Source organism: Aedes albopictus, chromosome 2, assembly GCF_035046485.1.
Source record: "Aedes albopictus strain Foshan chromosome 2, AalbF5, whole genome shotgun sequence".
In the NCBI taxonomy this organism is placed as follows: Eukaryota; Metazoa; Arthropoda; class Insecta; order Diptera; family Culicidae; genus Aedes; species Aedes albopictus.
The window spans coordinates 386,830,510-386,845,271 of record NC_085137.1 but is presented as its reverse complement, the minus strand read 5'-3'; the positions used below and the strand labels follow the sequence as shown (position 1 = coordinate 386,845,271).

The window sequence follows — 14,762 nt, the reverse complement described above, 5'->3', positions numbered from 1 at the left end:
TTTGAGCCGCACTTCCTTGGTGAACAGACGCTTGAGACGTACCTCATCAATCTAGCTGAAGTCAGAAGGGCAACAGTGTCCAGGTTGCACTACCAGCTAAGTACTAAGTCTTTGCCATCGCTTGAACCGTGGAAACATTAGATAGGGACTTGTGAGGGCCAGAGATATTTTGGGTGCTCTCCTTATCGACTCACCGTTTTGCAGCCCAATCGCCTTCAATAAACATAAACAGAATCTAGGAAAAACATATGAAATGAGAATTCACAAAAGTAATTTCTCCAACGAGTAATTGCCACTGCATATATCCATACCGAGAGATATATAACACTCAGATCTAATAACCAATATGTCATATCTGACAGACTTCCATTTATTTGAGAAACACTCCATTTGCTTATCCTGAGATCTGGCTCATTCCCACCCTTGCCCACATCCTTCGCCTCCAGAGACTTCCCAAGGTTCGTCCCTCAAGGTAAATATTTTCATTAATTGAACTGACTGTTGATTTATATCATTTCCAAGTAACAAAGTTAGACTTGCAGGGAACGTTCGATTCGAAAAGAACCCGCAAAAAAGCTCACATCACAGGAGATTTACGAATACTTTACAATCGCGTGGGTAGTTACTAGCGTGGTTCAAAAAATCGTTTTTGCTCCACACCGCTCATTCGATTCGTAACCAGATTCTATGCCTTCTCACAAAATTTGAGCTCATTTGGTTGAAAATTGAGACTGCACAAGCCCTTCAAAGTTTGTATGGGAATTACTATGGGAAAACGATGTTTTTCATTCAATCGACCATAGCATTTCCCCAAGTGCCCTAGAGGATTAGTTGACCTTTAGTACTCCTAGATTACTGTATCAGCTACATCATTGTCGAAGACCGCATTCAAATCGGACGCTTCATTAATTAGTTATCGATTTGTATCCAACTGGACAAACTTTAGCAATGATCCTCCAGCTTCCCAGCAGGCAACATTGCTGCATATGGCGCCAAAGATAGCACACTGAAATCATGGCTACTATGTTTCACTGCAAAATGCAGTGATGCCCACCGAGTAGTTTAATCATCATGAGTAAAGATTTCGGTTCTGGATAAAAATCGGTAACTAATTAATGAGGCATGCAATTTGAATGCGGTCTTCGGCAAAGTTGTAGCTGATAGAGTAATTTAGAAGTACCAAGGGTCAACTAACGCTCTAGGGTATTTGGGGAAATACTATGGTCGATTGAATGAAAAACATCGTTTTCCCATAGTAATTCCCATACAAACTTTGAAGGGCTTGTGCAGTCTCAATTTTCAACCAAATGAGCTCAAATTTTGTGAGAAGGCATAGAATCTGGTTACGAATCGAATAAGCGGTGTGGAGCAAAAACGATTTTTTGAACCACGCTAGTAGTTACCCATCATCGTTCTCTCGTTCTTGTCCTCGTCCATCGTCGTCGTCGTCGTCATCATTTTTCATCTTTGGTGTAATTTTTCTTTTTTCTCACAGGAAGCTACACCTGCGTGGCGGAAAACGAATTGGGAAGCATCGAGACGAGCGCCGAACTGGCCGTGATAAATGACGTCGGACCGCCGAGATTCCTGTTCGAGCCGTACGATCTGGATGCCATCGAGGGAACGACCATCGAGCTACCCTGCAAGGCCGAAGACGACGACATCATGCAGGTATGTAAACTGGGAAAGGTGCCATCGGGAAGCCCGACAAAGAAACGAATGATGTTTATGTATGTTTCAACCCTCCTATGATGATAGGATTGGCGCACTACGCTGGCGTAGTGCACGCCCAGCGTACCTGTCTGGGTCATATTGACCCCAATATCTTACTAGGGTTAAAACATGTTGAATAACGCTGTTACTATACACTAAAACCTTCTCACGGTGCTCCATTTACCGTTATTATAAAATAAAATATACCATCAAAACCTGAAACGCCATTCTCTTTATTTATCTATCCTACACCTCTGGGCAAATTTTTAAAATCATCGTTGGGCGAAATTTTGAGTTACGCCCTTTTAAAGGGCCTAACCTCTAAAAATTCGTGTTTTCTATAGAATAACGCCACATTTCATAACAGAATCATGAATCAAAGGCATCAATAACAAAACTTATCATGAATAATATTGAAATTTGGTAATATGCATCCATATAAATATTAGTGGAGTGCATTTTCGATCAAAATTGGTCATTACGTCAATATACGGTAGGTTTACTTAGGGCCTATAGAAAACAAACATTTCATCGGTGTAACAATTCAATTAAAAGTAGGTATATTATATTGTGATTCCATATGTCTATAGATGTTCATATTACTCTCAGTCAAGGCGATAGTATTCACATGCATACAGCACCAGCATTTCAATAAAGGTTTGGTTTCGGCAAGAAGTTTCGCCTTTTTGAAATGTTAGCACCGATAAGAGCGTACACTCTCTATACAGCAAATTTGCTTTAAAAACAATAGTCAAAAATATGGGCAACCATAAATTAAACAAAAAGAAATATGTCTGTGTGCCAAATATCTTAAGTTATAAGAATAGAAAACCAAAATATGGAAAGGCTAAAAGACAAAAAGTCGGAACAGGCAACAGATAATCAAGCATAATTTGCAGGGTGAAAATGTTTTCTTCTTTCAAAATATGTAGGTAAGACCTTTTGTCTCTACTAATTTTACTTTTATTTGACCTTTTGTCTGTCAATTTTTTCTCATTTGTATGTTTTGTCTTCATCAGCTTCAGCATTTCAGAAGGGCGTAACTGCTTTTTGATACGGCACCTTCTTATATGGATGTAGATTGCATGTCACCCCTCTAATGTAAGCCATCAAAAGAGGAGCATTCTTTTCGTTTAGATGTGTCATGCCACAGCTTTGAAAAAAGGTATTGTTTTGGGAAGTTGATACGCCCTTTTGAAATATTGAGGCTGAGAAGACAAAACGTAGAAATGAAAAAAAATCGAAAGACAATATTGCGCGTTTAACCGTAGATTATCGTGAAAAATTGTTCAAAATCGCTCATAGATCGTCGCCAGTACATCATATCGTGTTCGTGTCTTCTACGATAAGTGCGGAGAGACCGTGCAGAAGACACCGAAACAGTTAAATGCAACCTCGCATATGTACTTACATTTTTGCAAAACTTTGCGCGATATTTTTTCTTGCAATGTATAATAGGTCGATAAAAGTAAAATTAGTAGGAACAAAAGGTCTTACCTACATATTAAAAAAAAAGAGAGAATTTTCATGCAGCATATTATGTTCGATTATTTGAAGCCTGTTTCGACTTTTTGTCTTTTAGCCTTGTAATGCTTTTGGTTTTCTATTCTTATAAGTTACAACTTAAAATATTTGGCACACAGACATATTTCTTTTTGTTTAATTTATGGTTGCCCATATTTGACTATTGTTTTTAAAGCAGACGTGCTGTATAGAGAGTGTACGCTCTCTAGACCAACATGTGAAAAGGGCGGAACAACCGTTGAACGCCTCAACTTCTTCCGTCTCTCCTAGGCGTGTTTCAATTCATTCATGCAAATTTATCCTGTTATCAGATAGAGGGGAGACTGCTCTTCCTGTTACTGGTTAGAGTTTACGTGAATAATGGGAAATACGCTCAGCAGGATCTGAAGAAGCAGAAATTTGCAATGGTTGTTACGCACTTTTCTAATGTTAGTATAATCTAGATTGAGTTTAACCCTCGAGCAGTCGCGTCTTCGACTACCTACAACGGCACTACGTTCACACTGTGTATCACAAGCGTGCATTTTCCATGGTGCGTGTACTCAGTACACGACGCGATCGCTCCCGGGTTAAATAAGAACGAAAGTAACATGAGCGAGTTCTCTTCATCGACTCTGTCTTCTTAAAATTAAAGTGACAAGATGCAAGTATGGTTAAACTTTTTAGTCATAAATGCGATGCAATCTAGCGTCTAAGTGTGATAAAATCGATTGAATTTGCATCTTGTCACTTTAATTTGCAGAAGAGAGAGAGTCGATGAAGAGAAATCAATCATGTACGTTCGCCCTTATTTAAACTCAATTGGTGATAACATTTCAAAAAGGCGAAACTGCTTGCCGAAACCAAACCTTTATCTCTCCTACGCAATGTACAACTACTACTGGACGGGGAAAATGCAATTCTTTCCGATAGTGGTTGATGGTGTCCTGGGAAAGATGAGATACGATCTAAAGCTATGGGAGAAGATATTGTGTTGAAGATCAGTTACGTCCTTTTGAAATGTTGGAGCTAGATGCATGTGAATACTATCGTCTTGACTGAGAGTAATATGAACATCTATAGACATATGGAATCACAATACAATATACTTTTAATTGAATTGTTACACCGATGAAATGTTTGTTTTCTATAGGCCCTAAGTAAACCTACCGTATATTGACGTAATGACTAATTTTGATCGAAAATGCACTCCACTAATATTTTTATGGATGCATATTACCAAATTTCAATATTATTCATGATAAGTTTTGTTATTGATGCCTTTGATTCATGATTCTGTTATGAAATGTGGCGTTATTCTATAGAAAACACGATTTTTTAGAGGTTAGGCCCTTTAAAAGGGCGTAACTCAAAATTTCGCCCAACGATGATTTTAAAAATTTGCCCAGAGGTGTAGGATAGATAAATAAAGAGAATGGCGTTTCAGGTTTTGATGGTATATTTTATTTTATAATAACGGTAAATGGAGCACCGTGCTTCTGTTAATCATGCAGAATTAGTTTAAACATATGTACATCTTTTATATGCGCTGAAGCCTCCGAAAGATCTAAAGAAAGAATGAGTAACAGGGTGTGTTAGGAGGCTTAATAAGGGGCGTTAGGGTAATATTGATGTTTTTTTTTATCAAAATTTGTCCGCCAGGTGGCGTAAAAATCATAAACGTTAAGTAAGGCACAGAGTAAGAGACGTCAACCCTACTTTCTTTTCATTTGCCATTTTGAAGGTGATTCAAATATACGTTACGTAGTCAACCAGTCGCTGCACTCGCATAGTTTGTCCCTATATGACAACTGTTTCACACCTTCAGCTTCAGGTAGTTTCAGGGACATTCCAGATTAGGAGGCGTGTCAGATGAGGAGAGTGACGTGAAAGCCTTGTCAGGAGCATTTCGAAAGGTTCCAGAAGCCCTCTGAAACCATAAAACGGCATAGAAAGCCAACTGGCTAAGAACCGCCTGTTCTAGTGGTAGGAGTCCACTAATCTGGTGACCCCTAATTCAAGGTGTTATGAGGCATTATGCTTACCGTGCCTAGGAATGAATGGTTAGGGGGGTCTTATAAAAACCTAATCGCAAACGGAGCCTGTGCGTGGAGTACCAGGGCACCCTCCACAGTATTTTGCCCTTACTGCGCTAACCGGAGCAATAGCGTGGTTCACCTTGTGTTTCTCCGAGGCAATCAGTTGCCCTTCTTCAACCTAATACTTGAGGCTGAATAAGGGCGGGATTATGAAGATGTTATTAATAAGCTTAAATTTTCACCTATATGGTTTCGCATTATGCGTTTTACTCAGTGTATTCTGTGCATCCTTGTGCATCCTGTGCCCTTTTCAAATCGATACTGATCTGGCTTTATTGTTGCTGTTATTTCTTATGCTGTGATTGTAAAGAGTTTAATCTTGCCTAGTTTGGGTAGTGGCTACGGTTAGGATAGCACAGTTTAATCTTCAGCATAAAAGAACAGCAACGATCAATCTTTGCAGACTTATGCAAAATGATGCAGCCCAAGAGGCGTTAGTCCAAGAACCTTACTTTAGCAAGGGGAATTTCTATCTAGGAAACCTTGTGAATCCGGTGTTTGCTTTTTTAAGTAAAAAGGAAATGGCAAACTCGCGTGTCATGCCTCGAGCATGTGTGCTTGTCAACAACGCAATCGTTTCTACACTCATCTCTGAACTAATCACTAGAGATGTATGTATGTGCTATCACAATCGATGTATCTGTTGGAAACCTCAACAGGAAATACATTCATTGTTCGGTTTATTTACCGCATGATGAACCATCCCCTACGGATGCTTTCAAGCAAGTCATCGCATACTGCATTTCAAAAGGCCTTCCGCTAATTGTTGGCAGTAATACTAATGCTCACCATATAATCTGGGGCAGCTCAGACATCAATTTGAGAGGCTCCAGTTTGATGGAATACTTAAGTAGTACAGATCTTGGATTACTTAACATAGGCAACCGCCCAACCGTCATGGAATCTGCTAGAGAGAAAGTATGTATTAGACATAACGCTTTGCTCTAGCAGAATTAGTCACGAGCTGGCCAATTGGCTTGTGCCAGATGAAGAATCTTTATCTAACCATCGCTACATCTTTTTCGAACATGTGAATGTCACTTCGCAAACTTCGCGTTTCAGAAATCCCCGGTCAACCAATTGAAATCTCTTCAACGATATGATCGCAGCCAAATTTCATGGATACTCACCATCCATTGACACTCCAAGTGATTCAGATTATGCCGTTGAACTACAACGGCATTCATCATGGAAGCTTTTGAAGAAGCTTACCCTTGCGGTCTATGAAGACCACAAGAGGAACCCCTTGGTGGACCTTTGACCTGACGAAGCTCACGAAACAATGTATTTAGAAAGAGTTGGAACAGAAGACGTTCGGCTGGATCGGAGGCTTTCAGGTCGGCGCGCAAGGCCTACCAGAAAGCTCTTCGTCTGCTGGACGGCTGGAAAAACCTTTGTACAAATGTTTCCAGTTTGAGTGAAGCCAGTCGGGTGAACAAAATCCTTGCAAAATCTAAGGATTTTCAAGTGAACGAACTTTGTTTACAATTTCACTTCATCTGATGAGGAAGTTCTGGAATGCTTCTTCAGTACACACTTCCCCGGATGTGTGGATATTACATCTTCGGATGAACCTGATGTCTTTTCTTGTAGTTACGATTCCCTGGCTTCGGCTCGGAGTACTGTAACTATAGAATCGATCGAGTGGGCACTTAATAGCTTTGCTCCTTTCAAATCTCCTGGGGCAGATGGGATTTATCCTATTTTGCTTCAGACATGTTTTGAAACAACTACTTGTTTGCAGTTTTGCTACAGGGTATATTCCCAAATCCTGGCGGGATATTACTGTAAAGTTTATTCCGAAAGTGGGTCGTGCGTCGTATGAAGAAGCAAAGATCTTCAGACCTATCAGTTTGACCTCTTTCCTCCTGAAATGCTTAGAACGCATTGTGGATCATCACATCCGTGATGTTCATCTGGTCAGTGTCTCTTCATGTGAACCGACATGCTTGTAGAGTCTAGAAGCGTATTGGCCCTTTGTATAAGTAGATCAGATTGGACAACCCTGTCATGAATGGATCGACAGTGTGTACAAGTCAGATCCGGGAGAACGAAGCGAGGGTTGTGAGACGTCGATAGCGTGTGTCTGGGAGAGGGAAAATATAAAGTGTAATACTTGAAGAATGTGTTTTAATTATAGCATATAGAATGCCCTCGATCCTACATTTTGGCGACGAGGACAAAAAAGCACAGTTAGTGAAGAGTAATAAAGAAAAAGTGATCCAAATAGTGAAAACGATAAATTGTGAATGGGCTTCGAATTCGGCCGATTGTCAGCATTTGACCGACGGCCTGCTGGGATCGCTGCTGGTGGTTCTGCTGCTCAGAAGGTAAAAGGTTGTCTATGTTGCTGCGGCGGTGAGTACCAAAAAAAACAAACTTTTTTAAGAGAAGAAGGAAGTATGCAATGGTTTTATTGAATTTTGTTCCGACGTTGTTGATGGGAGTAACAGGATGGTGCAATCAGCAAGAAATGCAAATCTTTTTGTAAGTGTTTGATGTTGGCTGGAAATTCCTTTTATGCGTGGTTGAGTTTGTTGTGTTCTTCTTTTCTGGTCGCGGCCATCAGCTGTCAGTCGCTGGTATGTAGGGCTAGTTGCGTTGACTATATGCCCATCAGTTTGTTGTGCTGCCATCTGACATGGCCGCGGTTTTGTTTTGTATTGTTAGGTCGGACTCGCTCGATGATGGGTAGGCGTAATTTGTGCGATGGTAGGTGGGCGTAGGTCCCTCTCTGGATGCAAAGTGAAAAAGACAAAAACTCACAGTGGGGTAAATGTTATTTTTATGACACAATTATTGACTGTTTCGAAAACAAATTTTATGTGAGTTGTGATAAAATGATTGGGTTTGTTCACGCTTGAAGTCTATGTCGTTTGAAGTGACAATTGATGTAAAAGGTTATGTATCTGTATATTTACTATGAGACAATGCATTCATTATTAATGCCCTATAAAGTCACGTTCATTAAAATGTGTATGTATCATGATTTAGTACCAAACGGGATAAATTGATAACAAAACAGAGATGTTTTCATACCAAATGTGTAGTGGTTGTACAGTGAGGATTCGCTCGTTGGGTCACGACTGCATCCCGATTAGCGAATCGTGTTCGTTCGTTGGGGCAACTGACAACTGATCAAAATGCTCTAGACACCAACAAGTGACGAGAAATACGTCACGAAACACTCACATACTTGCGCAAACGGTCTGTATACAGGAGCTGCGATGCGACGACGGTCAGACGTCAAACTCGTTTTGACATCGATTTTGACATTGACAGTGCTTTTTAGTTGGGTTTTGCCCCAACCAGCGAACATCCAACCATCGAGACAACCCATCTAACGAGCCGCCAACGAACGAATCGGGACTGTATACCAATAAAGAAATAGTTTTGTACTCAATGCGAAATGGTTTTGTTTCATAAAAGAAATGGTGTCGTACCAAATGTGAAAAAAAATTGTATCAAAAGTGAAATGCGTTTGTACCATAAGAGAAATGGTTTTGCACCAAAAGAAAAATATGTTTACCAAATTTAAAATGGTTTTGTACCAAAAATAAAATGGTTATGTACCATAAAATAAATGGTTTTGCACCGAATGTGAATTGGTTTTGTACTAAAAGAGAAATGATTTTGAACCAAATGTAAAATAGTTTAGTATCAAAAAGTGAAATGGTTTTGTACCAAATGAGAAACGGTTTTGTACCTAATGTGAAGTGGTTTTGTACCAAAAGTAAAATGGTGTTGTACCATAAAAGAAATAGTTTTGTAACAGAAGAGAAATGGTTTTATACCATATGTGAAATGGTTATGTACCAAATGTGAAATGGTTTTGTACCAGATGTGAAATGGTTATGTACCAAATGTGCAATGGTTTTGTACCAACAGAGAAATGGTTTTGTACCAAATGTGAAATGGTGATGTACTAAATGTGAAATGGTTTTGTACCAAATGTGAAATGGTTATGTACCAAATGTGCAATGGTTTTGTACCAAAAGAGAAATAGTTTTGTACCAAATGTGAAATGGTTTTGTACCAAATGTGAAATGGTTATGTACCAAATGTGAAATGGTTTTGTACCAGATGTGAAATGGTTATGTACCAAATGTGCAATGGTTTTGTACCAACAGAGAAATGGTTTTGTACCAAATGAGAAATGGGGATGTACTAAATGTGAAATGGTTTAGTACCATATGTGAAATGGTTATGTACCAAATGTGCAATGGTTTTGTACCAAAAGAGGAATAGTTTTGTACCAAATGTGAAATGGTTTTGTACCAAATGTGAAATGGTTATGTACCAAATGTGAAATGGTTTTGTATCAAAAGAAAAATGGTTTTGTACCAATTGTGAAATGGTTTTGTCCGAAAGAGAAATAGCTATGTATCAAAAGTGAAATGGTTTTGTACCATAAGGGAAATGATTTTGTTTTAAATGTGAAATGTTTTGTACCAAAAGAATATGGTTTTATACCAAATGTTGAGCGGTTTTGTATGTAAAGAATAATGTGTGAGAACGTTTATTAGTTAGTATTGTACCAAAAGATAATAATGCAGATGGTTTTGTACCAAAAGAGAGATAGTTGTCTGATGTTTGTCAGACCGTATTCAGATGGGTAAATACCATATGTGAATCGTTTTTATACCATATATCAAATGGTTTTGTTCGAAAAAAAGAAATGGTTCTGTACCAATGTGATGTGTTGAATCGTATAATAATTTTGTACTGAACGAAAGTTGGGTTGTATCAAAAGAGGACTACAATGCAGAGATCTGTCAGACCGTACTTTTTGTATCAAATGTTAATTGTTTCTAAATCAAAATTAAAATGGTTTTTGTACCAAAGGAGATATTATTTCGTTTAGAGTTTTAATGGTTTTGTGTAAGCATAGAGATTGGATGATCAACACTTTAGATGAGTTTTCCAAAAAAAGAAGGTGAGTTTTGTGTCGTAATGCACTTTGGGTTTGTACCAAAACACTATTTTAAATTGAATGATTTCGGAAGTAAACTAATTTGTATTGTTTCCTGATAGCCAAGTAGTAGCTCAATGTGGAGAGTAGCAAGATTAACCCTAAATATAATGCAATGAAGTTGGATAAGGAATCAATGAAACAGTTGAGTTTCAAAACGAAAAGATATGAGTTCAACGTCATAATACTATCAATAGCTGGTTATCTATAGTTGTGTACCGTGTTGTGTACCCATTTTAGAACGGTTGTGTATCACAAAAAATGTGGTTTTCTACCAAGAGAGAAATGCCTGTGCATTAGAAACATAGTTCTTTTAAGGTTATGCATGAGGTGAATATGAGTTATTAAGCATCCACATTACATGGGCATTGTGATTAAATACTTGAACAATTATTACGAGCCGTTCCGTCGTGAAGACATCATTTACATCAAAAAGTTCAGCGTTTGTAAATGAGTGAATCGTTAAATGGATTGTTGCTCCAAAAATTCGCGAAATTACTACAATAAGACCCATATTGCTGACGCAAAGTAGGTGAGGGTGTGCGGTGGAACCATTCTGAGACTAACGAGTTAGATTTTCAGTCGGTCAAGGAATGTTTCGTGGTAGGGGTTTCCTAGACTTTTTTTAAGCAAAGAGTATTTTCATGACACAAAAGAATAATAAGATGGATTAAGGCGTGGAAGAAAATAAAGAACCCTGGGAAGAATCTTTTCATCGTTCAAGGAAATTAAAAATTCACATTTCATAAATATCAAATGAAAATCAAATAAAAACACAAAATCAATGTTACGGATTTTGCTCAGAACGTTTCGCAGAGATTATGATTTAGGAGTGAGATAAGCACAGTCACAGATAGTGCAGGTATAGGTAAGACTAATACTAAATATAGCTGTTTGGTAAATGTTTGGGTTACATGAATGACTCAGTAAAATTCTCGCAGATCGACATTAGAAATGCCTATCACTAGATAGAGATCTCATAGCTTTCGTGACCGTAACAACTTTTAAAACAAAACATGACATGTTTAAGATATAAGCTATCAATATTTGGACTAAACTACACCTGAGTTGTTGCATAAGGTTATGTGTAGAATACAGACTTGGACCTCGGCCGACATTTGTTGTCGATGGTAGAACTCGAAATGAGCACGATACTATACCATGTTACTATATTACATAATATGTCGTTGTGCGAGTTTTGGAAAAAAAAATCGTCAAAAATGTTGAATGTTTAGAGAATGTATAGGATTTTTTAAGCTAGTAGGTTATAAGTTTTCTGTGTCATGGTCTGCAGTGTTGGAAAGGTTATGCCAAGTGTTCGCTATAAACCAGATCTTTCTGAAACCATTCCAAGTGGCCAAGTAAAAAAAAAATGAACTGTATCTGCAAGCAGTCACATCTACAATTCTTGCCAAGCCGAACGAAGCAACACCGAATAATTTTGATTAGGCCGTAGTGGGATGTATACATGAATAGGAGTTATTTGTACCAACTAGAAGCATATACAAGGCAACGTAATTTGGAACGATACGGAATTTAGAGAAATAAAACTGACACTAATCAGATATTGCAGTAAATGTAATGTAATCTAATGTAATGTATAACCACCGTTACTTCATCAGCTTCGTTGAAACTGTTTTCATGCTGCAGACTGCACGGAAACGTATGAGAGGGCTTCAATGAGAGTATATTACAGGTGAGGAAGAAGAAGATATGGCTATGTATTAGTAAGGAAAGAAAAATGTAAACACAAATAGTGACGTCAGTATTTGACACGCGTTCTTATGGGAGCTCGCTTTGCTTGTAGTAGTGACATGTTTTGCACCAGACACGGATCTCACGCACACGAAGTATCTTCTTCCTCACCTCTATTAGACTCTCATTGAGAGGGCTTTGCACAAGACGTTCAAGTCGAATAATGGACCACTAGTTACGAAGGAACAAAGAGGTATTGTTAATTTTCCACCTTATCGAATGCGACGATATGAATCCGTCGCAGGTGAAAGCATCGCCAATTTGGATTGGTCAGTGCCTGATTCGTCGCGATAATCTTGGATCTCCTGTGGAAGTTGGTGGCCCATTTTGTTGTGAAAGCATCATACAATATTGCAAGGACTAGAGGATCTACTCAGAACTACGATAAAGCAAATGTAGAAATTGAACTGAACAACAAGCACATGCTTAAGCTGCAGCAAGATTCTGACAGTTTCTACTCGGTCTGGGACTAGAGATCCTTTCTGCTGACATCTGCATCGCACGTACAACTGGAGTTGTATTCGTGGTCCCTTTGTTATAAGCTGTCATATTGAACGAAACATCTGCATGAAAAAAGTGGAGGAGCTACACGATAACCGACCGGGAGAAGAATTAAATTAAAACTATTTTTAGCTGAGGGGAATGTATACTGTTGGTTTTGAGCGAATAATTGAACCAAACAAACCTGGGTGAACATTCGCTCCTGAAGAATTTAATACGGTTGAACGTATGGTTGCAGTGGGTCTGTACCCTGGAAGAAGACGAAGCTCAACGGAATCCGTCGGAGACGTAGCTCACTGTAGCAAGTGAAACGGAGCACAATAACGGAGGCATTGTGAGGAACGTCATCGAGTCATCTCAACAATGACGATCAACAGGATTCTTATCATTTGATATAACTGGATTCAACGTAGTTAATGTCGTTAATGTAAAGGGGGGATGTAGAGTCTAGAAGCGTATTGGCCCTTTGTATAAGTAGATCAGATTGGACAACCCTGTCATGAATGGATCGACAGTGTGTACAAGTCAGATCCGGGAGAACGAAGCGAGGGTTGTGAGACGTCGATAGCGTGTGTCTGGGAGAGGGAAAATATAAAGTGTAATACTTGAAGAATGTGTTTTAATTATAGCATATAGAATGCCCTCGATCCTACAATGCTTACCAATCTGGAAAGTCCACTGTGGCTCTTTTACACAAAGTTGTTTATGATATCGAGAAGGCATTCACTCAAAAGCAATCCTGCTTGGGTGTTTTTTTAGATATCGAGGGTGCCTTTGACAACGTGCCTTTCGATGCCATATTGGAAGCCGCACGGAGTCATGGTATGTATATCTTCAATAATTTCCAATTGGATTCATCAAATGTGTAACTGCCGACTAGCTCAAGCGGGGAGCCTTCCTAAAACTCCCTGAAACAACACCTCAGGGTCGGCATGATTCTCGACCAGTTATTTGCGGGTAAGGAATCTTCGCACTGTCGTACAGAAAAACTCACGTCACTTTACATTTTTGCATATTTATTTCCGGACTTTCCTTCTTCTTATACTTTCCTCTTTCCCACATTCTTATATCTACTCTAAGGGGTGATACACAAATTATGTCACGCAAAAATCGACCTTTTTCAACCCCCCCTCTCCCCCCTATGTCACACTTTTCGTATGGGACCTCTAAAATTTTTGTATGAGTCGTCACGTTCTGCAAACCACCCCCTGCCTCCTAAAAGCGTGACGTAATTTGTGCACGACCCCTAACCTGATCTTTCCTTTTCTTATCGGGGCCCTTTCTACCTTCCACCTTTCACCACCATCTTCCACAGGATCTTCTACGATGGCGGCCTTCCAAACGTTGCGCTTCGGACTCCTTCGGGGTAGCGATGGCGACTCTCAAAGGCCCTTGTAATCTCGGGCTGCCGAGTATGTTGACGGGATTTGCCGGAACTGACCCAACGTAGGGGGGGGGGGTATCCTTCAGCAGTCAGAACCGAAGTTCTAATCAAAAATAGCGGATTTCTATGGTTCCGGGTAAACGTATTAGGATCATATAGGTTTGCTGGAGGAAGAACCATTTACCTGCTGTCCTTCTACGCTTCACTTGCTTTTCCGTCTATGTCTATAACTCTTTCAATGCGGGTACAGCCTTCCGCACGATTGCTCACTACAACCTCTTAGGTTAGCGGTTCTTTTGCCAGTCTTTCAAGAATCATGGAGTACAAATGGGTCACTGTCCTTGTTCAGATCGTTATTAAAGAGCACACTTTCTTGTAGCAGGCCGTAGCACACAGCTCAAAAACTAAAAAGATTTATTTATTTCATTAGTATTATGTGGTTTAGGCAAGGATTTAGATAACTATTAACTTACAATAGTGGTGATTACTCGTGGTTCTTTCGACCTGACAAATCTCCGTTTGCCTTCGGTAAAGTTAGAGCCTGTGCGTAATAAATTCTATATTTTAGGGTATACAAATGATGTATAATTTATTACTTACGAGTTCAAATGAATATCTTTTCACCCAATTAGATAAACTCTCCCTATTAATATCGGCAAATTCAACTTTTACTTTTAGCTATCCAATTTCACAACCTTTCTATCTTCTACGTTTTCTGTTTTGTTCTCTTCTTAATTCAATCCAAAGTCAATCTATTTGTCATCATGACATTTCTTCTTAAGGTCGACCTGTCAGCATGCCCACCGGTGATTTGCCCAGTGGTGATGGTAACAGT

At 39.2% G+C, this 14,762-nt stretch overlaps 1 protein-coding gene across 2 annotated transcripts in view; it reads left to right on the top strand.

The window, feature by feature from the left end:
• LOC109399373 (peroxidasin) overlaps positions 1 to 14,762 on the top strand; it is a 559,373-nt gene that overhangs the window by 494,754 nt on the left and 49,857 nt on the right. For both annotated transcript variants that reach the window (XM_062853163.1, XM_062853162.1), the window contains one exon: positions 1,496 to 1,671. In XM_062853163.1, coding sequence (XP_062709147.1) covers positions 1,496 to 1,671 — 176 coding nt within the window. The remainder of the gene's footprint in view (positions 1 to 1,495; positions 1,672 to 14,762) is intronic.